The sequence below is a fragment of the Grampus griseus genome (genome assembly GCF_964374135.1).
Source record: "Grampus griseus genome assembly, chromosome: 8".
Classification (NCBI taxonomy): Eukaryota; Metazoa; Chordata; class Mammalia; order Artiodactyla; family Delphinidae; genus Grampus; species Grampus griseus.
The window spans coordinates 96,766,297-96,790,967 of NC_139002.1; the positions used below are offsets into that span (position 1 = coordinate 96,766,297).

Genomic DNA, 24,671 nt, shown 5'->3' on the forward strand with positions numbered 1-24,671 from the left:
ACAAGGATAATAATTAAACTCAACGTGGGGAAGAAAATAATTCAGCACATTGAGATATTCAAGGGAGAACCCTGTAAAGCAACAACAGCTGAGAAAAATGGGAGGTGAAGCACGGACAGCCAAAAAGCTAAGAGTTTTATAGGAGATAGAACACAAACACCACTGTGCCTGCAACAAAATTAGCAAAGGATCAAAGCATCACACATAAAACCACGATAAGAAGTAAACCTGAGACTGTATCTCTGCCTCTGCTGAAGAGGCTGAGGGCAGAAACCTAAAATGAAGAAAGCAGTCATTAAGAACAGCAGTTCTCAAACTCAAGTGCGTATCAGAATCATCTGGAAAGCTTTTTTTTTTTTTTTTTGCGGTACGTGGGCCTCTCACTGTTGTGGCCTCTCCCGCTGTGGAGCACAGGCTCTGGACGCGCAGGCTCACGGGCCCAGCCACTCCGCAGCATGTGGGATCTTCCCGGACTGGGGCACGAACCCGTGTCCCCTGCATCGGCAGGCAGACTCTCAACCACTGCGCCACCAGGGAAGCCCTGGAAAGCTTGTTTTACAAATACAAATACCCGGTCCCCTTCCTGCCCAATTCTTATTCTGATTTTGGTCTGAAGTGGAGTCTGTATTTTAACAAGGACCCCATGCATTCTAATGCAGGTTGTCCAAGGAGCACAGTTTGAGAAGCACTGATCCAAAGGTCTGAAGAACTGCTTAGAATAAGCATGCCAAGGCGAAGAGCAATTAGCAATTCATTTTTACAGGAGTTTTCACATGGGATTGTGTAAGAGATCATCTCTTGGGGAGAGATGGTCACTTAGTGGGAATTGAAATAAGTCGATGCTCTGGAGGATGCTCTCCTGGGAATGTCTGCTGGCCCAACAATTTCACCTCTCTGAACGTTACCACAGTGAATTCCAAGAGGTAACATCACAGAGAAGGGGGATTCTGGGTAGAAAAGCTCTAGGACAGGCCCAGTACCCACAAATTCCTTCAAGGACAGAGCTTGACATTAGAGATGGAGACAGCCACCTATACTTACCTGTGCAAAGAGGGAGATGCTCTACTGTCCCATTAAACCCTCGCTCCCTGTTCTCAGACAAAAATGCACTTCTTGCCTTAAACGGTGGTACAGCACAGCTATCCAAAAAAGCTGGTGTCTTCCCTTCCACCAGTGACTGAATTCAGGGACATGTGCTGAGTGCTTTGGTGCCTTTGGACGTAAGGGGCAACCAAGACCTGGAAAACCAGAAACCTTTCTGTAGCATGGGGGTTTAAAGTCAGACTGGGTGGACACAGGGTGAGCAAAACCTTGTTGAGAAGCCCGGATCCTGCCTCTTGTGTGAGAAAAATGCTTCCCAAATGAGAGCTTTCTAGTTACTTCAGCTCCCTCTCCTAAGTGGCAGATGGGGTCTAATGAGAATCAAAAAAGCCCTGCTGGGAATGCTGAGAAGTAGCTCTTGTCCTGAGGCATGCAGCAGCTTGGCTAGGTGCCTTGAGCCCCTACACAGCAGACTTCTCCAACTGCATTCCCTGAGCTGCCGGCCCCATATGTGACAGCATCTTGGCTCCCACCCTGGAGCTGTTTGCCTTTAGCCAGATGTTTCTGGCTACTTATAGAAAAGAGGAACCTTGCTAGGATGGAGGACTGGCAGGCTGTGCCCAAAAGTTGGGCAGGAGCCCTCGCTTCCAGAAGAGGCTGGAGATGTCCATTAGTGTTGCTGAAATCAGATCCTCTCTTAATGATTAGAAACAATTATTCCACAATTAGGTAGGAAGGGTTAGAAGAACAGCAAGGATCAAGATTCTAGGTGGTAAAAAGCAGACACCAGGTACTTTTACCATCCAAATCTGCTTAAGATAAGAATATTTAAACTAAAATTCACCTTCCATCCTCATTTATCTAGGTAAGAAAATAGGATTGATGAACTTCCCGCAAAGTCCTCTCCCAATCACTCAATGTCAAATATTTCTAGTCACATGGATTCAAGAATCAGAACTTTCCTGTCACTGTGATGTCAAGAGCAGAGAATGCCTTGTTTCTACCCTTTCAGAGGCATGGCAGGACACGATGTCACCCATCAATGGTTCTGCTAGTTACCACCTAGAAACAATAAGGATGCTTTTCTTGAGATTCTCTTTCATTTATTCAGCTTCTCCTAAATGAGAGGTTTCTTATTAGGTATTTGGAGTTCATAAAGATGAAACAGACACGATCCTACTCTCAAGGAGCTCATGGGCCAAGAGAGGAGAATGATGTGGAAATAAATAACTGCAGTTTGGTGTGATGAGTGTTAACACAGAGAGTGTGCTAGGTACAGGGGTGGCACAGGAGGGAGTGATCAATTCTGTTTAGGAAGGCTCCATAGAAGGGGAAGAGCTTGCAGGCAGTTGGGTTTCAGGGAGAAAAGGGCACTCCAGGTAAAGGTACCCTGGCAAGAGAGAGCCTTACTAATTCAGGGGGCTTGGAAAGTGGCTCAGTAGAGTTGGATAGAAGGTCCTTGTAGGAGACAGGAGGGACAAGAGGCTGGAGACACCACACCTGGCCACCCACTTTCTATTGCTTTGTATATAATGGGTCCTATCTTTAGGGTTTTTTCTTTAAAACAAATGCTTCATATTCCAGGCTGAATTCAACAAGCATCTACATGTGTGGCACTAAATGAGGGACCCCGGGGGATATGCCCGTAAGAAGCTTACACTGAACCTAATTGGGTGGATTAAACATACACACCACACTGCTAAAGAAAACACAAAACAACACATAAACAAGTACATAAAACTATAAATGGCACAGCATAAGTGCTAAGGGAATTCACAGGTTCTTAGGATTGAGACCGAGCTTAAACACCATCTAATTAGACAAGTGTTCAAATGCTCAACTCCCCTTGACAAAACCCTGGCCAAATGAGCAACCATGGGATGTGGGAATAATCTCAGTCAGAAACTAGACAGGTTGAGTCCAGGAGGCCACTAACCCCAGGATGCTCAGAAGGCTTTTATGGCAATACAAGCAAGGACGGCTTCAGACAAGAAAGGGTCCTAAATAGAACATTTCTCTGCTACTGAAATGGATGGGACAGTTAAGAGCATAGCAGCTGCCCAAAGTCCTTATCCTCCATCGTGATTACAACCTCAGGAAAAGAACATTTCATAGTATACTATCTATCTCTTTTTATAGCTTGCGTCCTGAAAAATTTATTTTAAAAAGAAGCATAAATATTTCAATGGGTTCTCTGTGTATCTCCAGACTAAAGGTTTCATGTTGAGGTAAGGAAGTATTCAGTTTGGTCTTTATGCAAAGATCCTTTCAGGCCTCTGGGGACCCAGCTCATGATTTAGGGTATGAGAAAGCCCCTGCCTTTTAACAGTCCAGAGCTTCCAAAAGTGCGGCCTGCTGGTCATTACTAGGCTGGACTGGAGTCCTTCCTGGCTCCTTATGGGCATGACATCTCTGGTCCTGGCTGGGAGACCACAACCTTGTCCTGCATTACCCTGCCAGCCAGGCCTAGGAGAGCCGCCATACAGTGAAGCCACGAGCAATGCACTCACCCTCATGGAGGTCTCGCCACCATGGGCCTGTTGCAGCCTGAAGACCTGGGCCACCATGTGCTCCGTGGAGGGGTGCAGCAGGATCCTTCGTGAGGCCAAGCCCACCATTACATATCGACCCATCGGGGACAGGCTCACTGAAATGGCATTGGGACCTGAGGGCCAGAAAAACAGAGAGACATCTCCCAGAGTTCTTGTTATTACAAGGGAATAATTTTCCCTCTTAGTCTTTTCTCTTTCTCTGTAATCTTCATCTTTGTTTGGTCATCCTGGGGTTAATCTCATAGGATTGTAGTGAAGAGTACAATGAGAAGGCATGTAAAGTATTGAGTACAGTGTTTGACACATAAAAGTACTTAATAAATGCTAATCAGTATTATCATAGAATCACATTAAAAAAATTATTATACTGTAAATACTATTTTGAAATCTACTTTTTTCACTTCATCCATTGCGAACATTTTTCACCATTAAATAGTCTTCTGTAAGAGCATTTTAAAGGCCAAATGGTATTCTGCCTTATTAATGCACCATTATTTCTTTAAGCAACTCTTCACAATTTGACATTTTTCTCTATGATAAATAACACTGCTGTGAACATCCTTCTGAATAAATCTTGCATAGTTTTCTGATTATTTCCTTAGAAGTGAAATTACTGGATCAAAGAGAACATACATTTTGGGGGCTTTTAATACACAATGCCAAACGGCCTTGCAGTGTGTGTGTGCCCACTTCCCCAAGCCATGGCCAAGAACGAAGCTCTCCCTTATTCCTGCCCATAACAACAGGAGTATGCTGGTGATGCCACTGTGGTAGGGAGGACTCTTATTCTGAGATTCTTCTGCAATGCTACCAGCCAGCACAAAGCAATCTTCCTCTGACACGTGCCCCAGTGAAGCAGGGGCAGTATGTGACCATTACTCCCACCTAAGCTATACCTCACCTAGGAATGCCCGGGCCAAGGTACCAGCATCCCTTTGTCACTAGGTTGGGCTTCCTATCCCTTACCAAATCGCTTGGTGTAGAGCATTTCGCCCAGGTTATGGGGGGCCAGAGAGTACACTGCAAGGATGCCTTCATCAGGAAAGCCCCTTTGGCTGCTAGGGATGAAAGCCGCCAGAAGCTGGCCATCTGCAGAAATGTCACAGCTGGCATCATTGTAGATCTTGCAGTTCTGCACCAGCACATTCATGGAGGCTGCATCAGACAAAGAAAGAAAAGAGGGTAAGAAAGTTTGGAGTTGATGGTATAAAAAATTCTGGGTCAAGAAATCTGGGGGCCTCTCTAAGGGCCTGAACCTGAACCCTCTCTAGAAATACTAAAGGCTGCCTTATCAAACTAAAATGTCATGGAACAAGCAACACAAGACACACAAAAGATATGTCTCTTCTACCACTTTAATAGGAAACTACAGAGAGTCAACACAACCATAACCACATGCTGAGTCTTAGCTCACACTTAGGAAACATCATTTGAGAGTTGAGCTAGGGAAAAAGTTATTAAAAATTGTTCCTGGAGAGCCACTCAACAGCTGTTATTGTCCAAAACTGAGATGAATGAAAATGTAAACCCACTGATTCCAAGAAATAGGTGATCCAGGTAAAACTTCCTTGGGGGTGAGAATCCTACTCCCCAACTCTATGTGACCTTGGAGAAGGAAATCATTTCACCAGTTTTCGTCTTATTTTCTCATTTAAGAAAACTGGAGCATTTAGGGACTTCAGTCTTCTGGACGGCTCCTTGCTAATGCTAATCCCTAATTCCACAAGAGAGGATGAAGAGAAACAAAGCCTAGCCCTGGCTGGATGGCTGGAACTATTTTCATTTCTCACTACGCTCTATCCCTCACCCATACCATAAGCCAATGACCATGGGCAGCCCCAGTCTGCACATAGCAGTTACTGAGAATTAAGCACAGTCAGCCAGGCAGCAGGCACGCTCAGCACCAGCGACGGAACGGGTGGGGTTGGAGGTGGGGTGGAGGAATGCCTGTCGGTGGGGAGAATCGTGCCACATGACAGGACTAATGAGATGTTAGCTAGCTCTGGGGCTGCGCCCGCATGATTTGTTCCGGTTTTCATTTGAATCCCTCTCTGAGGCCCATTGTGCAAATCCCTGCCGGGAGGAAGTGGCCTACCCTTGATGTGAGCCTGGAATCAGATGGCCCACACCATGGGCATGAGCAGAACAGCACAACACATCCAAAGGGATCAAGCTCCTCTGGGCTCTGTCTCATTTAGATCTACTTACATGCAAAGAGACTAATTCACTTTCTCTTATTTGAAGGAGATCACTTCAGATGTCCACTGTCAGAGGCATTATGGTTAAAACAAACAAAAAGGCAAGCTCAACTGCCCTCACCAGATTCCAGGTGATCTACTCCAGGAAGCCAAATGGCCTGACCAGGAAGGTCAAGGGCAAGTTTCCCCAGGAAATTACCTTAAGGAAAACAAAACAAAGAGCTGCTTTCCAGGGGGAACTTGAGACTTATGGGATCAGGGATTCAGAGTGATTTCTAAAACTCTATATCCATCCCCCTTTCCCTGTGTGTGTTGTTAATGAAGCCATAGAGATGACAGAGGAGATCAAAAAAGACATCAGAACACATTGATTAGGCTATTGTGCCAACTCCTGGGGGCTGACACCTACAGCACCATTACACATAAAGCTGAGGAGGGACCACAAGGATGGTTCTGTTTGCTAACTAATAAGATAATGACATCCAAATACTCATTGCTATCACCATTAGGGCTCTGTACTGCTCAACTTCCAACCCACCATCTGCTCGAGCCTGTATGGCTAGATTTATCTAGTTAGCATTGAGACTGTCTGCTCCTTACTCAGGGTCCCAAGCCTGTTGCCAAAAAGATAATCTCCTCCCCCGTCCCAGGACTGACACATGATTACAGTTGGGGATACAGAACCAAAGCAACTGCGGGAGCTTCAAGAGTGAGTCCAGGGACTTCCCTAGTGGCGCAGTGGTTAAGAATCTGCCTGCCAATGCAGGGGACACGGGTTCGAGCCCTGGTCTAGGAAGATCCCACATGCCGCGGAGCAACTAAGCCCCTGCGCCACAACTACTGAGCCTGCACTCTAGAGCCCGCGAGCCATGACTACTGAGCCTGCGTGTGCCATAACTACTGAAGCCCGCGTGCCTAGAGCCCATGCTCTGCAACAAGAGAAGCTAATGCAATGAGAAGCCTGCCTACCGCAACGAAGAGTAGCCCCGGCTCGCTGCAACTAGAGAAAGCCCGCGTGCAGCAACAAAGACCCAACACAGCCAAAAATAAAATAAATTAAAAAAAAAAAAAGTGAGTCCATCTTGGTTTTCTAACCTTTACGTTGGCACAATCCTCAGAAAGGTAAAAACAAACTGACAATTTAGACTGCAACCATCAAAGGCAGAAAGAGAAAGAAAGCAATGACAAGTATTAAGTAGGACATGAAAATAAACAGAAAAGGAAATGGGACTCTGTGGGCTTTAAGACAGCTTTGTATGGTTTCCATTTTATCTACATTTAATGTCCCAAAAATGCATGGTGAGTATTTTATGAAAGTCGGCTTTTCTATCTTGCTGTTACAGATATCTAGCTTGTATGTGTTAACCTGCAATTCAGTCAAACATATAGAAGCCTACAATGACCCTCAAAACTCACCACCAACATTAAAAAAGCACTGAACTAGATACTGCCAGATTAATTACTAAGAGGGGTCTGCGGGTGAGGGGGAAAGTACAAGTAAGGTTTTCCTTCTTTTGGGAGGCTCGGCTCTAAGCCCACGAAAAACTGGGCATATAGACAAAAAGCATTTTGTCAGCCTCAAATTCAAGCCATGGTGTTTGTGTTTGTACTGTAGTATGATGATTCCAAGTCAATGGCCATCTCCCAAATTTTGTCCCCTCCCCTCAACTCCACCCAATTTCACAACTGCTCCCAGTTCCTGCAGTGAGCTCAGAGAGAGATATGCAAATAACAAGTGAAAAGAGAATGCTAAAAATTAAAATGGAGCTTCTCCAGCAGCATGTTTCCCTTTCAGAACTTGTACAGCTAGGGATCTAGGGTTTTACTTCTACCATAATGAAGGGGATGTAGTAGGCACAGAGTGATCTGGTAGCTTCACTGAGTAGTGGGTGGTGTGTTTACAGTTTCATTAATATTTCAAAGCTCCAATTAGCAATTTACATTTATTGCTTGTTGTACATTAATTTCATGGAAATTAATATACAACAAGCAATGGAAATGGAAATGTTCAGATGGAACATGGAATGGAAATGGAAATGTTCAGTTACAGTGGTGAGTGGTCACTGCTTCAATTCGCTCATGCAGCTTCTTCTCGTAAGGCTGAAATTTTGATGAGTTAATTTACAAAGGGAGAGATTTCCTGGGTCTCTGTTACTTCTTTTCTCAGGCCATAGCAAAGTAATGCACTAATGACAAGGAGAGCTCATCCTTTTTGGACTCAATAATGATGTAAGCAGGTAGAGAAAAAGGTGAAGTTAAATACAGTTTAAGACAGTGGCAACCCACACACCACTAGAAATCTTTGTTCTGCTCCCTGCCTTGCCTTACCACAGTGGTTCTCAAGTTTCAGCATGCATCATAATCACCTGGAGGGCTTATTAAAACACAGAATGCTGGGGTGAGGCCTGAGAATTTGTATTTTTAGCAAGTTCCCAGGCGTCTGATGTTGCTGGTCTGGGACCACACTTGAAAACTGCTGTCTCACCAAACAGTCCTTGACCCCTGAGCTGGAGCTCCAGGAAACTGCCCTGCACTTAAAGGCAAAACAATTGTGGGGAATGATGATGGAGCAGTTAGCTGGGCAGCTGAGAATGGAAATAAAGTCTAGGAAAGAAAGGATTTTTCAAATCAAAACTGCTTAAGAGCTTCAGGGGGCAGCTCCAGGAGGAGCAAAAAACGATGCAGAAGACAGCAGGAAGCCATGTTCCAGACTGTGCAATGTAATCTCCTCCTAATTATAAATGATTTCCAAGTTAAAATGCCCTAGCAGGGAATGGGAGGGGTAAGAAGTACTGATGCCTGGAGGAGCAGAGGGCTCTGCCTTTCTATCAGCTCCATAAATTATAAACAAACACCTTGTACAAAGATCGGTTTGTAGCCTGTTGCTGGCTGGCCAGATGAGGCCACGGGAGCGATGAGCAGTTGCAGTACTTTTACAAATACATTAGATATGGATTTGGAAAACCCAAAGGGGTTTAAATCAGCAGGAAAATTTCCTTTTCACTATCTCTGAGCCCTCAGAGTTCAGAATAGGACCTCCTGCACAGAGCTCCAATGACACTATATAAGCATTCCCAACGGCACCAATCACTACATCCTCTCTGGATGTGTGTGTGCCCCACACACTGCTCAGCCCCTGGGTTTCTTAAGGTCCGTTCCGTCAGGGCACCCTGGTGACTAATGCTATTCTCCCGTAAGAGTTCACTCTTAAAAACCACAGTGAATCTAATGAGCTGTTTTTTTTCCCATGAGAGTGGTTTCAAAATTATCTATGTTATATGAGGCCTTATTCACAAATTTCTAAACGCTTTACAGATAGTAATTCATTAATCCTGTATCTCAACTAAGAGAAACAGGTGGTAACACTCTTTAGCCTAATTCTAGAAAAGAGTTAAATTCAATTCAGATAAGTCAGATGACCTCTTAACAACACAGTGGCTGCTGAACACGTGAGTAAAACTGAGGGCCAGTGGCTCCCAGGCATGAGCTGTGCCAAAGCCAAACACTTCCCTCCTCTGGGAAGTATGCAAGGTTCAGAAACAAATCCTACAGATTCCCAACTGAACTCTGCTGACAGCTGAATCTACCAGATTCAGAACTGTAACTAGACTTTATTCAGACCAACCAGGAAAAGCAGTTAGAGTTAATTACAGGAGCCTCAGGTGAAAATGACTGTCATTCTAGAGGGTAATACCATGGCAAGGAACACTGGCCACCATCAGACATATACACCCTAAACTCCTAGAATGCCAAGTATTTCCCAAGGCCAAAACTCTGAGAAAAATAGGGCACTTTTAAAAAGCAGAATTCTAACACCGCACAGGACTTAAATGAGGAAGAAAGGTGAGCCAAACTAAATGAGTCAATCTGGTTGCACATGATGCTTTTTGATCAGCTCAGGTTTTACAACAGCCATGATCAAAGGAAGTAAGAAGGAACACAGAAGGTGAATGACAGGAAGTTGTAGTCAGAACAAGTGGAGGCTTGTACAAAGAATGTTAAGGACAACCAAAAAGACCGTCTCAGCTCTGCTAGCAGCATATCCAATGCCTGTATTCTTCTGAATATTTGTTTTTTCTATCAAAGAAAATTGTCTCCAACTGGGGAGAAACAACGTGCTTCAGAAGGATCAGAAGCCAATTACAGAAGAGGCAACAGGTTAAAAGAGAACTATCTTTTTTACATGAACATCACTTTACAGAGATGGAAAATACACCTCTCAGAGTACTGAAAACAGGGGCAGGGGTGACTTTAGAATTATAGCCATACTCTCAAAGAATCACGGTATAATTTCCAAGAAAAAGACATGATAAAAAGAGCTAACATTTACTGACCATTTACTACAGAAAGTGCCAGATGCCGTTCAGAGTGCCTGACATGTATCAATGTTAACTAATTTAATTCTCCTAACAATCCTATGAGGTTGGCACTATTATAACCCTCATTTTATAGACAAGGAAACTAAGGTGTAGAGAGATTAAGTAACCAAGGTCACACTGCTAGAAGGTGGCTGAGCAAAACTTGAACCTGGACATTGTAGCTGAAGAGTTCATTTGCTTAACCATCACAGGACAGTTCACAAAGAAAACGTTATCAAAGAACTACCTCTCCCTATGCTTGTGAAAAAAAGGGAAGAAAAAAGCATCAGGCTCAGACCTTTAAAGTATAAAAAGTACCAAGTAATTCCAATACTATTTAAGCTGTTCCAGACAAAAAGAAAAACTTTCAAATTATATTTGTAACACAAGCATAACACTGATACCAAAACTCATAGATTTTATGAAAAAGAATAGGATAGATCCATCTCACAAATTTCAAGGAAAAAACTCTTAAGTAAATTATTAGCAAGCTACATGGAAAGAATTTAATGTTAAAGCATATACCATGAACCAGGTGGGGTTTATTCAAGGGATGTAAGGTTGGGTTCAATATTACAGAATCTATCAACATAATGATTTCGGGGCTTCCCTGATGGTGGTGGTGGTTAAGAACCCACCTGCCAAAAAAAAAAAAAAAAAAGAACCCGCCTGCCAATGCAGGGGACACGGGTTTAAGCCCTGGTCTGGGAAGATCCCACAAGTCATGGAGCAACTAAGCCCATGCACTGCTACTACTGAGCCTGCGCTCTAGAGCCCGCGAGCCACAACTACTGGAGCCTGCATGCCTAGAGCCCATGCTCTGCAACAAGGGAAGCCTCCACGATGAGAAGCCCGCGCACCACAACGAAGAGTAGACCCTGCTCATCACAACTAGAGAAAGCCCGCGCAGCAATGAAGACCCAACGCAGCCAAAAATAGATAAATTAAAAACAATAATAATCAAGGGATGTTTATTGGTACTATTGGGATTTAAAAATTAATTTAAGGTCAATTAAGTCTCCAGATACTTGTTTAAAAAAAACCATAATGATCTCATTATTACGTCAAAGGAGAGAAAAAAACATGATCATCTTCAGAGATGCTGATAAGGCAGGACTAAATTTAACATCTATTCTTTTTTTTGGCGGGGGCGGTTAGGGGGGGAGTCCTAACCACTGAACCGCCAGGGAATTCCGAGTATATTCTTGATTAAACACTCACAATAAAATAAGAATAATGACTTCCTTAAAACAATGAACTAGTTCTGGTTCAACCCAAAAGTCAGCAATATGCTTACTGGGAAAAAGCTAGAAGTTCTTCTACTGAAATGATATGAGGATGCCTGCTATTATTTAACATTGTTCTGATGGTAGCAGCCAATGCACTTAGACAAGAGGAAGAAATCACAGGTGTACAACTTGGAACAGAGGAGGTAAAATTAATACTATTTACAGATAACATACTTAGAAAACCCATGAGATTTAATTGAACAACAACTATAATTAGTAAACAAATTCAGTAAAATAGAAATTTTTTTTAAAGCTTGTAACAATAAACTTTAAAAATGTATAAAATTACACAAAGAAAACTTTAAAACATTCCTAAGACCACAAGAGAGACCTGGAGAAACTGAAAAATCATACCATGTTCTTACATAAGAAGATACCATAACAATATTGAGTCTCCGTAAGTTACTTTATATGTTCAATACGATCGCATTAATTACACTAACAGAATATTTTCAGGGGGGTGAAGGGAAGAAGCGAGGTAGTTTTAAAGTCCATACAGAAAACCAAAATGTTCAAGCAAGCAAGAAATTTTGGATTAAAAAAATAACAAGAGGAGACTAGTCCTACCAGATTCTAAAACAGAGCCTCAAACTTAAACCAATATGGTACTGTTACATGAATAATCAAGACAGATCCCTGGGACAGAAGAGACAGAATAAATACATCCAAATACTCAACAGGAAATTAACAGGATGAAAGTGACATCCCAAATCAATGGGGACAAATAGATCATTTTATAAACTGGTTGCGACAAATGAGTAGCACGTGGGAGAAAAGTTGGATCATACTCTGCTTATTTAGCACTAGGTTAAACTTCTGATGAATCAAAGATTTAAAGGAAAAAACTAAAATATAAAAGTACTAACTGATCTTCTTGATGCTGCCACAAAATCTAGGAACCATAAAAGGAAAGTTGGATAATTCTGACTACTTAAAATAAGTTCTATGACAAAAATAACCTTCAGCAGAATCAAAAGACAAATGACAACCAGGAAACTCCTATTATGAGTTAATTTTCTGATTTATAAAGAGCTCCTGTAGAACTGGTAAGGAAAAGATCAATAACACAATAAAAAAAAAAATAGGTAAAGCACAGAGACAAGCCAAGAAAAGGCAACACATGTGGCTAAATGTATGCAGAGCCACACAACCTGGTTTATAATATGAGAAATACAAATTTAAAATACCTACATACTATTTTTTGGCTACACCACGCGGCTTGCAGGATCCTAGTTTCCTGACCAGGGACTGAACCCTCGCCCCCAACAGTGGAAGTGCAGAGCCCTAACCACTGGACCGCCAGGGAAGTCCCACCTACATAGTATTTTTTACCATCAGATTTGTAAATACCCCAAAATATGATAGCACATTCTACAAGCAAGAGTTTAGGGACACATGCACCCTCATGAACCACAAGCGAGTGTATAAATTGGTATCATCTCTACAGAGGGTGATTTAGCAGTATCTACCGAAATCACGAATCTACATATTCTTCCTCCCTACAATTCCATTTCTAGGAATTTATCCTATGTTATACTTGCACATGTGCAAAATGACAAACTGTGGCATGGTTTGTATAGCAAAAGACTGGAAACAACTTAAAAGTTCCTCAGCAGAGGGGCTCCCCTGGTGTTCCAGGGGTCAAGACTCTACACTCCCAACGCAGGTGGCCTCGGTTCAATCCCTGGTTAGGGAACTAGATCCCGCATGCTGCAACTAAAGATTCTGCATGCCACAACGAACATCCCACGTGCCACAACTAAGACCCGGAGCAGACAAAAAAAAAAAAAAAAAAAAAAATTCCTCAGCAGAACACTGGTTAAAAAATAACTGGTTAAAAAATGGACAGTGGGGGGACTTTCTTGGTGGCAAAGTGGTTAAGAATCTGCCTGCCTGGTCCAGGAAGGTCTCACATGCCGCGGAGCAACTAAGCCCGTGTGCCACAACTACTGAGCCTCCGCTCTAGAGCCCGCGAGTTACAACTACTGAGCCTGTGTGCCACAACTACTGAAGCCCGCATGCCTAGAGCCTGTGCTCTGCAACAAGAGAAGCCACTGCAATGAGAAGCCCGCGCACCACAACAAAGAGTAGTCCCCGCTTGCCACAACTAGAGAAAGCCCACGTGCAGCAACAAAGACCCAACACAGCCATAAATAAATAAATAAATATGTATGTGTGTGTGTGTGTGTGTATATATATATATATATATATATATATATATATATATATATATATATATATATATATATATATAAAGGACAGTGGGATACTAGGCAGCCATTAAAAAAGAATTGAGTAAATGCTTTATGTACTGATACGGAAAGATCACCAAGACATAAAGTAAAGAAAGCAAGGTACAGAAAGAAAAGTATGTATAACATGCTACCATTTAGGTTAAGTAGAGGTGGAAAAACAAACATTTGCATGTACTTGTATATACATACGATATCGTTGAAGAGGTATGCAAGACACTGCTCATTGTGGTTGCCTATGGGGTGGAGTGGTGGGTAGCTGGGAGCAGGGTTGGGAAACTTTTCACTGTATATCCTTTTATATTTTAAAAATCTTTGGTAAATGTATTTCAGATTATAATAAAAGAAACGAAGCAAATAAAATAACGAAACAAAGTACCTAGGGAAAATTATGGCAAACACCTGGGCCAGAAATCTATAAACAAGCAAACAGTATTTAATAAGGGAAAAGGTAGATTGCATTTGATTTCTAGTAAACAATATATTATTGAACATGCGGCTTAAAAGCACTTAGAAAAAAATGATTGCTACTGAGGTTTCACTAAGATCAGGACATGAAAAAATTGACCTCATTTTCATGGTCTGATAAGGATACCAAGATTGGCATACTGGGAAATGCTATAGAAGGGGCTATCTTGATTACTTTAAGGTATCTGACCAACTCTTACAATACCCTATAGACAAGATAGAAAAATATGGGCTTCACATGCGAACAACCAAGCCTAGGTGCAAATTCGTGAACCAAAACTGACACAGAGCAAGCCCACAGGAACATACCACAATGCTTGGTGCAAAGTCCTGACTGATGCACTAGTTTTGCTAGCAATCCAAAGTTAAGACAGAGGGGGGACTTCCCTGGTGGCACAACTGGTTAAGAGTCTGCGCTCCCGGGACTCCCTGGTGGCGCAGTGGTTAAGAATCCACCTGCCAATGCAGGGGACACGGGTTCGAGCCCTGGTCCAGGAAGATCCCACATGCCACGGAGCAGCTAAGCCCGTGTGCCACAATTACTGAGCCTGTGCTCTAGAGCCTGCGAACCACAACTACTGAGCCTGCGCACCTAGAGCCCGTGCCTGGCAACAAGAGAAGCCACCACAATGAGAAGCCCACGCACCGCAACGAAGATTAACCCCTGTTCACCGCAACTCGAGAAAGCCCTCGCACAGCAACGAAGACCCAATGCAGCCAAAAATAAATAAATAAATGTATTTATTTTTTAAAAAAAGAACAGTCTGCACTCCCAATGCAGGGGGCCTGGGTTCAATCCCTGGTCAGGGAACTAGATCCCACATGCGTGCCACAACTAAGAATTCTCATGCCTCAACTAAGGAGCCCGCCTGCCATAACTAAGACCTGGCACAACCAAGTAAGTAAATAAATAAATATTTTTTTAAAAACCAGAAAAACAAAGTAAGACAGAGGGACTTCCCTGGTGGTCCAGTGATTAAGAACCCACCTTCCAATGCAGGGGACTCAGGTTTGATCCCTGGTCGGGGAACTAAGATCTTACATGCCTCGGGGCAACTAAGCACTCCCGCCACAACAAAAGAGCCCTCATGCTGCAACTAAGACCCTATGCAGCCAAAAAAAAAAAAAAAAAGAATTAAAGTACTTAGTGTTAAAAAAAAAAAGAGAGAGAAAGTATGTTTATCAAATTAGAAGATGATGTAAGGTTGGGAAAAAAAGGGCTGAATCAAAGTTCAAAAAAATGTTGAGGCAGGAACTAAGAAGAGCAATTGACACTATTAAGATAAAACTTAACAGAAACAAATACAAACCTTTGGTTTTTAAAACATTCGAACTGCACAAGTAGTACAGAACAGTAAAGTCTTGGTTTATTAATAGTTATCAAGTATTTTTTTAATAAATAAATACATTTATTTATTATTTATTTATGTTTGGCTTCATTGGGTCCTCGTTGCTGTGCACGGGCTTTCTCTAGTTGTGGTGAGCAGGAGCTACTTTTCATTCCGGTGAGCAGGCTTCTCATTGCGGTGGCTTCCCTTGTTGCAGCACACGGGCCCAGTAGTTGTGGCTCGTAGGCTCAAGAGTGCAGGCTCAGTAGTTGTAGCGCATGGGCTTAGTTGCTTCACGGCATGTGGGATCTTCCTGGACCAGAGATCGAACCCGTGTCTCCTGCATTGGCAGGCAGATTCTTAACCACTGTGCAACCAGGGAAGTCCCATCAAGGAATTTTAAGTAACTGCAAACTCAATAGTGGCTTCAGAAAAAGCTGTTGAAATCTTAAGCTGAACTAACACTGTCCAAACCATCATTGTACTCTGTTTTGGACAGCTCTCATCTGGAGTGTTCTACGTTGTTCTGCCACCTCAAAGCTTAAAGGGGAAATGAGCAGAACTGTCAAGGATTTGAAAACCAGATCCTAAAAGGAATCTCAGGAATTCTGGCCCAAAAAGAATGATTTAAAGGGAAATGGCAGTTTATCTTCAAATAGCTTGAGAACTGTCACTTAGAAGAGACGTCATTAAACTTACTCTATGGAGATTCAGAGGTAGAACTAGGACCAATGGGAGGAAGTGACAGCAAGGGAAATGGTGGCTGGGTATAAGAAAAAACATTTGAACAGGAATTTAGCAGTGATGGACTAGGGCCAACTCATCAGACAGTGTGACCTATCTGAAGTGTTCAAGCAGAGGCTGAATCACTACTTCCCAAGGATGTGTGAGAGTCCGTCATCAGATAGAAAGTGAAATGAGATGTCTAAAATGCTGTGATTGGGCTTCCCTGGTGGCGCAGTGGTTGAGAATCCGCCTGCTAATGCAGGGGACATGGGTTCAGGCCCTGGTCCGGGAAGATCCCACATGCCGTGGAGCAACCAAGCCCGTGCACCACAACTGCTGAGCCTGCGCTCTGGAGCACACGAGCCACAACTACTGAAGCCCGTGTGCCAAGACTGCTGAAGCCTGAGCGCCTGGAGCCTGTGCTCTGTGGCAGGGGAGGCCACCGCAGTGAGAAGCCCTCGCACTATGGCGAGGAGTGGCCCCCACTCGCTTCAACTGGAGAGGGCCCGCACACAGCAACGGAAGACCCAACACAGCCAATAAATAAATAAATTAATTAATTTTTTAAAAAATGATGTGGTTTCAATCGAACAACTGGGACATGGGATTGAGGACTCGTAGAAGCTGGGAAAATGGACTGACAGACAGACATGTTTGTAAATCACACATCAATCAGGCCACTCCCTTTGTTCTATTCAGATCTAGATTAATAAATGAGTTTATCATCACTGTAGTCTTTCCTCAAGGGTCTGGCTCTCAGTTCCTACACTCCCTTCTCCTTCTCTTCCTCTCAGTTCCACCCGAACTTCTAGGCTTGCGACAATGAACTACTAGTCGGTAAACTCCTGGGGCAGATATCTTCATTTTGGTGTCCACCTTAGCATTGTTCTGATCACTGTACCAAAGCATTGTTCACTGCTCAGGGTGGGTGCTCAATACACGTTTGTTGAATTGCTTAACGAGAGTCAGAGAAGAACTGCAGAAATGGCACATGGCAGTCAGCTGCTCAACGAGGCGATGAAAAATCCAGTGCTATGTGGGTTTCTGAGCTCTGGCTCACCAGTAAGAGTCAGACCTTCCACCAGTATCCCCAGTTCTACCTTGGCTTACCATTACTGATTTCTGGGAGGTCAAACTTAGTGAAGTCCCACCACTGGAGCCGGTAGGTAGTATTGGCAATGTTACTGGCCACGGCAGACTGTCCATCACCAATCACTGCCCCTGGTTGGGGAGAAGACAAAGAGAGCACATTATAGTGTTTATCTATATGTTTCCATTGCAAACATGAGACAAAACTAGGATTAGTAGAAAAGGGAGAAAAGAATCACAACTAAGGCTGAAGAAAGCTGACAAGCCCTATCTGTCAAGTCTCTATCTCAGAGAAACCAGACATGTTTCTCAAGAACAATTCTACATGTAAATATAGTATAATACAATATAGTATAGTATAGTATAGTATAATATAAATCAGCCCCCCTTCCCATTATTACATAACATTTACTGAGTGCCAACAATGTGGCACGTACTGTATATATCCTATCTGGTAGGCTCACAATCTAAAGAGACAAATGGGTGTTCATAAAAATTCTGGGAAAGACACATGAAAAATGGTAGGACACCATTAACACAGAAAAGCATTCAGTCCCTGGATGTCTTTGTGGTAAGCAGCACCCTCTGGGAGAAAGCATCTCCTTTGTATATGACCTTCCTCCTAATAAAACATCTCAAAAGGAGGCTTCCCCCAGGGAAGAGGCAGCCAGCATTCAGCTGATAGGATAGAGAGAGACAGCAAAGAACAAATGAGGTAATATTTGTTAATCTCTTCTGGACCTCTGGCATGTAATACAATAGAAATTTATGAGCCTAGCTTTTCCCCCTCAGAATATTTTTATTAAGGCAGTATTTTATAACTCCTGCCCTGCCCCACCCCAGGAGAACTTCCTTGAATCCAGATTCACTTGTAACATCTCACAGTTTAACTTTCCCTGAGACATACACTTCTGTATGACATTTTTTTCCTTGGTAACCAATTAAATAAAAAAGGGATTTTTTTAAAACAGGGTGACACTTTAATTTGCAGTTGTATTTCATTTTACTTGAACATGTCATCTCTTCCTCCTCCTCCTTCCGAGGTGCATTTCATACACACCCACCCTTCTGATCAGACAGAGCCAAACCCTCTTGGGAGAATAGAACATTCTTATGTGCTACACAACCTAAATGGTACTCTCTGCTGCAAGTCAACTCTGACTTTGAGAAACTGAACTTGTTAGAGCTGACTAGCCTTGGAACAATGGACAGTTCTATACCCAGATTCTTCAGTATCACCATTTTCCTCCTCTGCATTTCACTGCAAGAGGGTCTTGTCTTTTTTTTTTTTTCCCTCCTTTTAGAACGCTGCATTTATTGCTCTGCTACTCCTGGTGTTTCCCTGTTCTTTCCTCAGATGGTCAAGAGGTTGTTCAGAGAGAAAATGTCCTCCATATAAGCTATGAAATATGAGAAAAGTAGTCTTCTCACTCTTCCTCAGTTGCTTCAGGCCATTGCATGAGAAGACTCTTTTTTAACATTAGTTTACTGATAGAGTCTTTGTCCCTGTTTCAATTTGTTAAGAAAGGTACAAACAATTCATTCCCAAGATGATGATACTTCTAGATTAAAATATCGTCAACATGGGCAGGACTGCCCCCATGGGGGTGAAAACTATTCATGGTGGGGGAAAAATCTTAGAGAGTACAATCCCCAGTCCCTGCCAAAGTACTGCAGTATATGAACAGATACACAGCATTATCTGTGATATTAAAATTTCATGGGAGGGGGGTGATTAGGGAAGAAGATGTCTAAAAAGGCTCCTTAGGAAGGTAATGATAAAATAAAGGTTGAGAAATACTGTTTTAGATAAACCAATACCATCCAAACAATACATTCTTTATAATCTTGCAGGTTCAAAGACATTGTTCAAAATGGTCATGATCTCTCTGAAGGCCCAAGAAAGACAGCATTTGAGGGTTCTGTCAATGACCCACTGACCTCAAATCCCTATTGAGGGGGCTTCCCTGGTGGCGCAGTCGTTAAGAATCCGCCTGCCATTGCAGGGAACACGGGTTCAAGCCCTGGCCTGGGAAGATCCCACATGTCGTGGAGCAACTAAGCCCGTGCACCACAACTGCTGAGCCTGTGCTCTAGAGCCCGTGAGCCACAACTACTGAGCCCACGTGCCACAACTACTGAAGCCCACGCACCTAGAGCCCGTGCTCCACAACAAGAGAAGCCACCACAATGACAAGCCCACACACCGCAACAAAGAGTAGCCGCCGCTTGCCGCGACTAGAGAAAACCTGTGCACAGCAACGAAGACCCAACGCAGAAAAAAAAAAAAAAAATCCCTATTGAGGGCCCTGTGGCATATCGCTTAAATGAGGTAAATATATGCCTTTGCTTAAACTTTACAGAAAATTCTGTAATAATGATATCTGACTTGGGAAATTTTGCTGAACCTCTGGGTCATGAGGAGGGTAAGCTACCTATAGGACTTTCTTTTTGTAAATAAATAAATAAATTTATTTATTTATCCATCTATCCATCTATCTATCTATTTATTGCTGTGTTGGGTCTTGGTTGCTGCGCGAGGGCTTTCTATAGTTGCAGCGAGCGGGGGCTACTCTTCGCTGCGGTGTGCGGGCTTCTCATTGTGGTGGCTTCTCTTGTTGCAGAGGATGGGCTCTAGGTGCATGGACTTCAGTAGTTGCAGCACGCGGGCTCAGCAGTTGTGGCTCGCGGGCTGAAGAGCACAGGCTCAAGCAGTTGTGGCACACAGGCTTAGTTGCTCCGCAGCATGTGGGATCTTCCTGGACCAGGGATCGAACCCATGTCCCCTGTATTGGCAAGTGGATTCTTAACCACTGCGCCACCAGGGAAGTTCCCCTATAGGGCTTCCTTAATAGGAACTTTCTTGAGTTTTCTAGGCCTCCTTGATAATGAAAATAACTTTTTAAATTCCAAGGTCCACTACTCAGGAAAGAATTATTCAGTTTTATTTGGACCCAGGCTCAATTCCATTGAGTTTATGAATTGTTCCTCTGGCTTGCTTATCTTTATCTAGATGGTTGATATCAGCCTCTGACCACCAGTCTCTCTCAAATGATTTTAGTTCCTTATAATTTCCTCCAACTTTTAACAGAAAAGCATATAACCCAAAATGGAAGAAGGCAAGTTGATTTTCTTAGTATATGATGAAAGAAATGCTAGTTCCTAAGACAGGATACGAAAAAAATTGAAAAAACAAACCCCATATCGTAGGAGCTTAAAATCTGGGGGAGAGGACGAGAGCTACAAACAGGAAAACAGTTAAGGAAAATACCAGATGCTTTAAGAGCGCTGTGGATATATCTGCAACTGGAACAGAAATGACTGAGGCTCCAACTCACAGCTCCAGAAGCACCCTGTATATCCATGCCTCAGGAAGCGTCTTCTGGAAAACAGCTGTGCAATAAAATAATCATGTATGGTTGAACTGTGTGGAAGAGACTAGGGAGGTATTCTCTGCCAGTGGTGCCAGAGTGTTAAGGAGGAATGGGGCCTGGCAGCAGGGAGAGTTGATTTTCAGCGCCGCGTAAACATAGATTAGGGAGCTAAAGATGCCAGCAACAGATTATTGTCACCAGGTTCTCTTCTGTAAGAGCTGCAGGCCAACTGAGCCTGTCTCTCAAGAAACATCAGGAAGAAAAAGTAGCACCCTATTAAAAAAAAAGCCCAACCATTTAACAGGCCTCTGGCTACTAAGCTCAAGGTACAGGAAATGTGCCAGAATGAATTAATGGACTGACCCACAAAGTATTTACATAGGAGGCACTTAGCCTTGGAAACCAAATCCTGACAGAATGCTGAGGGATTTCTGAGGGATCAAGGTTTTCTCAGTAATAACAGAATGGAACAAGCTAGACTCAGGGTTTCTCAACCTCCACTATTGATATTTTGGGTCAGATAATTCTTTGTTTAGGGGGTAGGGTGGGTCTTGTGCACTGCAGGATGTTTAGCAGTACCCCTGGCCTCTTCCCACTAGATGCCAGTAGTCACCCAGTTGTGACCACCAAAAATGTATCCAGACATTGTCAAATGTTCCCTGGGGATCAAAATCATTCCTGGTTGGGAAACTCCAAGTTAGATAAATACAGCCTACATTTTACTCCAAGATAGGTGCTCTTAGGAAGCACTACTACTGGAATGCTTGCTGCTAAAGGCACCAAAACTGTTGGAGATACTGATTTTGGAGAGAAACCAATAAAAGGCACAGCATTATACAAATATTCCTTTAGCAAACTTCCAGTTTTCCATTTCTGCCATGGATTAGAGTTTGGCTTGAACTGGGATCTCATGTGTCTGTTTTTAACATTGTTTCTGAGAATACGGGCTTCAGAATCAGATGGACCCGATTTTGACTCTTCCTGCTAGTACCTATATTAGTATCACTTTGTGTAAATCAATCTCTCTGAACCTCAGTTTCCTTATCTGTAAAAAGATAATAAAAATCCTTTCAACTTATAGGGCTATTTGGAAAACTTACTGAAATAATAATTGTAAAGTGATGGCAAATAGTAAGTGTCTAATAAATGACCACCATTAAAATTATTTAATCATTTACTCCAATCTCTGTATGCTTCTCCTCTATAGGTATAGCTCTGGAGTCAACAGCTCATAGACAGAGGTTCTTTTGTAAGAGACTGGCCCAAATAATGTGCCAGGACCAAGGAAGAGAAGCACTTCATTTCAGAATTAAGAGCAAATGCATAGGACCCAGACTCCTTAGTAATGTTCTCCTTGAAAAAAAGCTTAGGCCAAGATAGACCACATTCTGGTCCACAAAACACACTGTAACAAATTTAAAAGAACTGAAATCATACAAAGTATGCTGTCAGAACACAAGGAAATTAAACTAGAAATCAGAAACAGAAAGATAACTTGAAAAATCTCTAAATACTTGGAGATTAAGCAACACACTTTAAGTAACACATGGCTCAAAGAAGACATCGCAAGAGAAATTTTAAAATATTTTTTTCTTTCTTTCTTTTATTTTTTTGCGGTACGCGGGCCCCTCACTGTTGTGGCCTCTCCCGCTGTGGAGCACAGGCTCCGGACGCGCAGGCTCAGCGGCCATGGCTCACGGGCCCAGCCGCTCCGCGGCATGTGGGATCCTCTCAGACCAGGGCACGAACCCGTGTTCCCTGAATCAGCAGGCGGACTCCCAACAACTGCGCCACTAGGGAAGCCCTAAAATATTTTTAACTAAATGAAAATACAACTAATTAAAATTTGTGGGATGTAGTGAAAGCAGCGTTTAGAGGGAATGTTACTGCTTTGAATGCACATACTAGAAAAGAAGAAAGATCTAAAATCAATAATTTAAACTTCCACTTTAGGAAACAAAAAGAAGAGCAAATTAAATCCAAAGTAAGCAGAAGAAAAGAAATAATCAAAATTAGAGCAGAAATCAGTGAGACTGAAAACAGGAAATCAACAGAGAAAAAAAAAATCAATGAAATCAAAAGCTGGTTCTTTGAAAGGACCAATAAAATCAATAAACCTTTAGCCAGGCTAACAAAGAAAAAAAGAGGGAAGATACAAATTATTAATACCAGAAATGAAAGACAAGCTATCACTACTGATCCCATGGACACTAAAAGGATAGTAAAGGACTATTATGAACAACTCAAGGCCCACAGGTTTGATAAGCTAGGTGAAATGGACCAATTCCTTGAAAGACACAGACTACCAAAATTGACACAAGAAGAAACAGATGATCTGAATAGGCCTATATCTATTACACTGAATCAATCATTAAAAACCTCTTAAGAAAGAAAGTGCCAGGCCCAGATGGGTTCATTGGTAAATTCTACCAAACACCTAAGGAAGAAATTACATCAAATCTCCATAATCTCTTCAAGAAAACAGAAGTGGGACTGCTTCTGAGGCCAGCACTACCCTGATACCAAAACTGGACAAAAACATTGAAGAAAGGAGAACTACAGTCTAATATCTTTTATGAACACAGAAGTAAAAATGCTCAACAAAATGTTGGCAAATTGAATATAATAATGTATAAAAAAAAAAGTTACACACTATGACCAAATGGGGATTTATTCCAGTAGGCAAGGCTGGTTAAACATTTCAAAATCAGTTAATAATATGATACATCACATCAACAGGATAAAGAAGAAAACTCATATGATCATATCAATAGATACAGAAAAGGCACCTGACAAACTCTAAAACCTATTTTTGATAAAAACTATCATCAAACTGGGAAGAGTGGGGAACTTCTCAAGTTGATAAACAATGTCTACAAAAAACCCACAGCTACATTTAAAGGTGAGAAACGACAGTTGACCCTAGAAAAACATATGCGTTTGAACGATGTGGGTCCATTAACATGCAGATTTTTTCAATAAATACGTATACAGTACTACATGATCTGCAGTTGGCTGAATCCAGGGTGTGGAACAGTAGATATGGAGGGCTGACTGTAAAGTTATACATGGATTTTCAACTGTGCGGGGGTCAGAGTCCCTTTCTCCCCACATTGTTCAAGGGTTAACTGTATATGCTTTCCCCCTAAGACTGGGAACAAGCAAGGATGTCTCCTCTCACCACTCCTCTTCAACACTGTACTGGAAGCCTACTTAATGCAATAAGACAAGAAAAGTAAGTAAGAGGTATACAGATTGGAGAAGAAGAGATAAAACTTTCTTTGTTCACAGATAACATAATTGTTTATGTAGAAAATCCCAAAGAATAAAACAACAAACAAGCAAAAAACAAAACCTCCTGGAACTATTAAGTGATTATATTAAGTTGCAAGACAGAAGTCAACTGCTTTCCTATATGCCAGCAATGAATAAATGAATAAATGGAATTGGAATTTGAAGTTAAAAATACAATATCATTTATATTAGCACCAAAAAAAATGAAAACCTTAAGTATAAATCTAACAAAACATGTACAAGATCTATCTGATGAAACAAATCACAAAAGATCTGAAAATATATTGGAGAGATACTCCATGTTCATGGATAGGAATATTTAGCACTGTTAAGATGTCAATTCTTCCTAACTGGATCTATAGATTCAATGCAATCCCAGTCAAAATCCTAGAACATTACTTTGTGAATATCAAAAAAACTGATTCTAAAGTTTATCTGGAAAGGCAAAAGATCCAGAATAGCCAACGCAATATGCAAAGAAAGAACAAATTTGGAGGACACTATCTGACGTCAAGACTTACTATAAAGCTACAGTCATCAAGATAGTGTGGCATTGGTGAAAGAATATGTCTATTCTAGATCTATGTCTAGACCTATTCTTGATCTATGTCTAGACCAATGGAACAGAAAAAAGAGATCAGAAATAAACCCACACAAATATAGTAAACTGATCTTTGACAAAGGAGCAAAGGCAATTCAATA

At 42.2% G+C, this 24,671-nt stretch overlaps 1 protein-coding gene across 5 annotated transcripts in view; it reads right to left on the reverse strand.

Moving 5' to 3' along the window:
- The window catches only part of AMBRA1 (autophagy and beclin 1 regulator 1), a 175,674-nt gene that overhangs the window by 27,400 nt on the left and 123,603 nt on the right, over window positions 1–24,671 (reverse strand). For all 5 annotated transcript variants that reach the window (XM_082659585.1, XM_082659583.1, XM_082659582.1 and 2 more), the window contains 3 exons: window positions 17,323–17,433; window positions 4,560–4,748; window positions 3,552–3,706 (listed from right to left, as the gene is read on the reverse strand). In XM_082659585.1, the coding sequence (XP_082515711.1) occupies window positions 3,552–3,706; window positions 4,560–4,748; window positions 17,323–17,433 (455 nt within the window). The remainder of the gene's footprint in view (window positions 1–3,551; window positions 3,707–4,559; window positions 4,749–17,322; window positions 17,434–24,671) is intronic.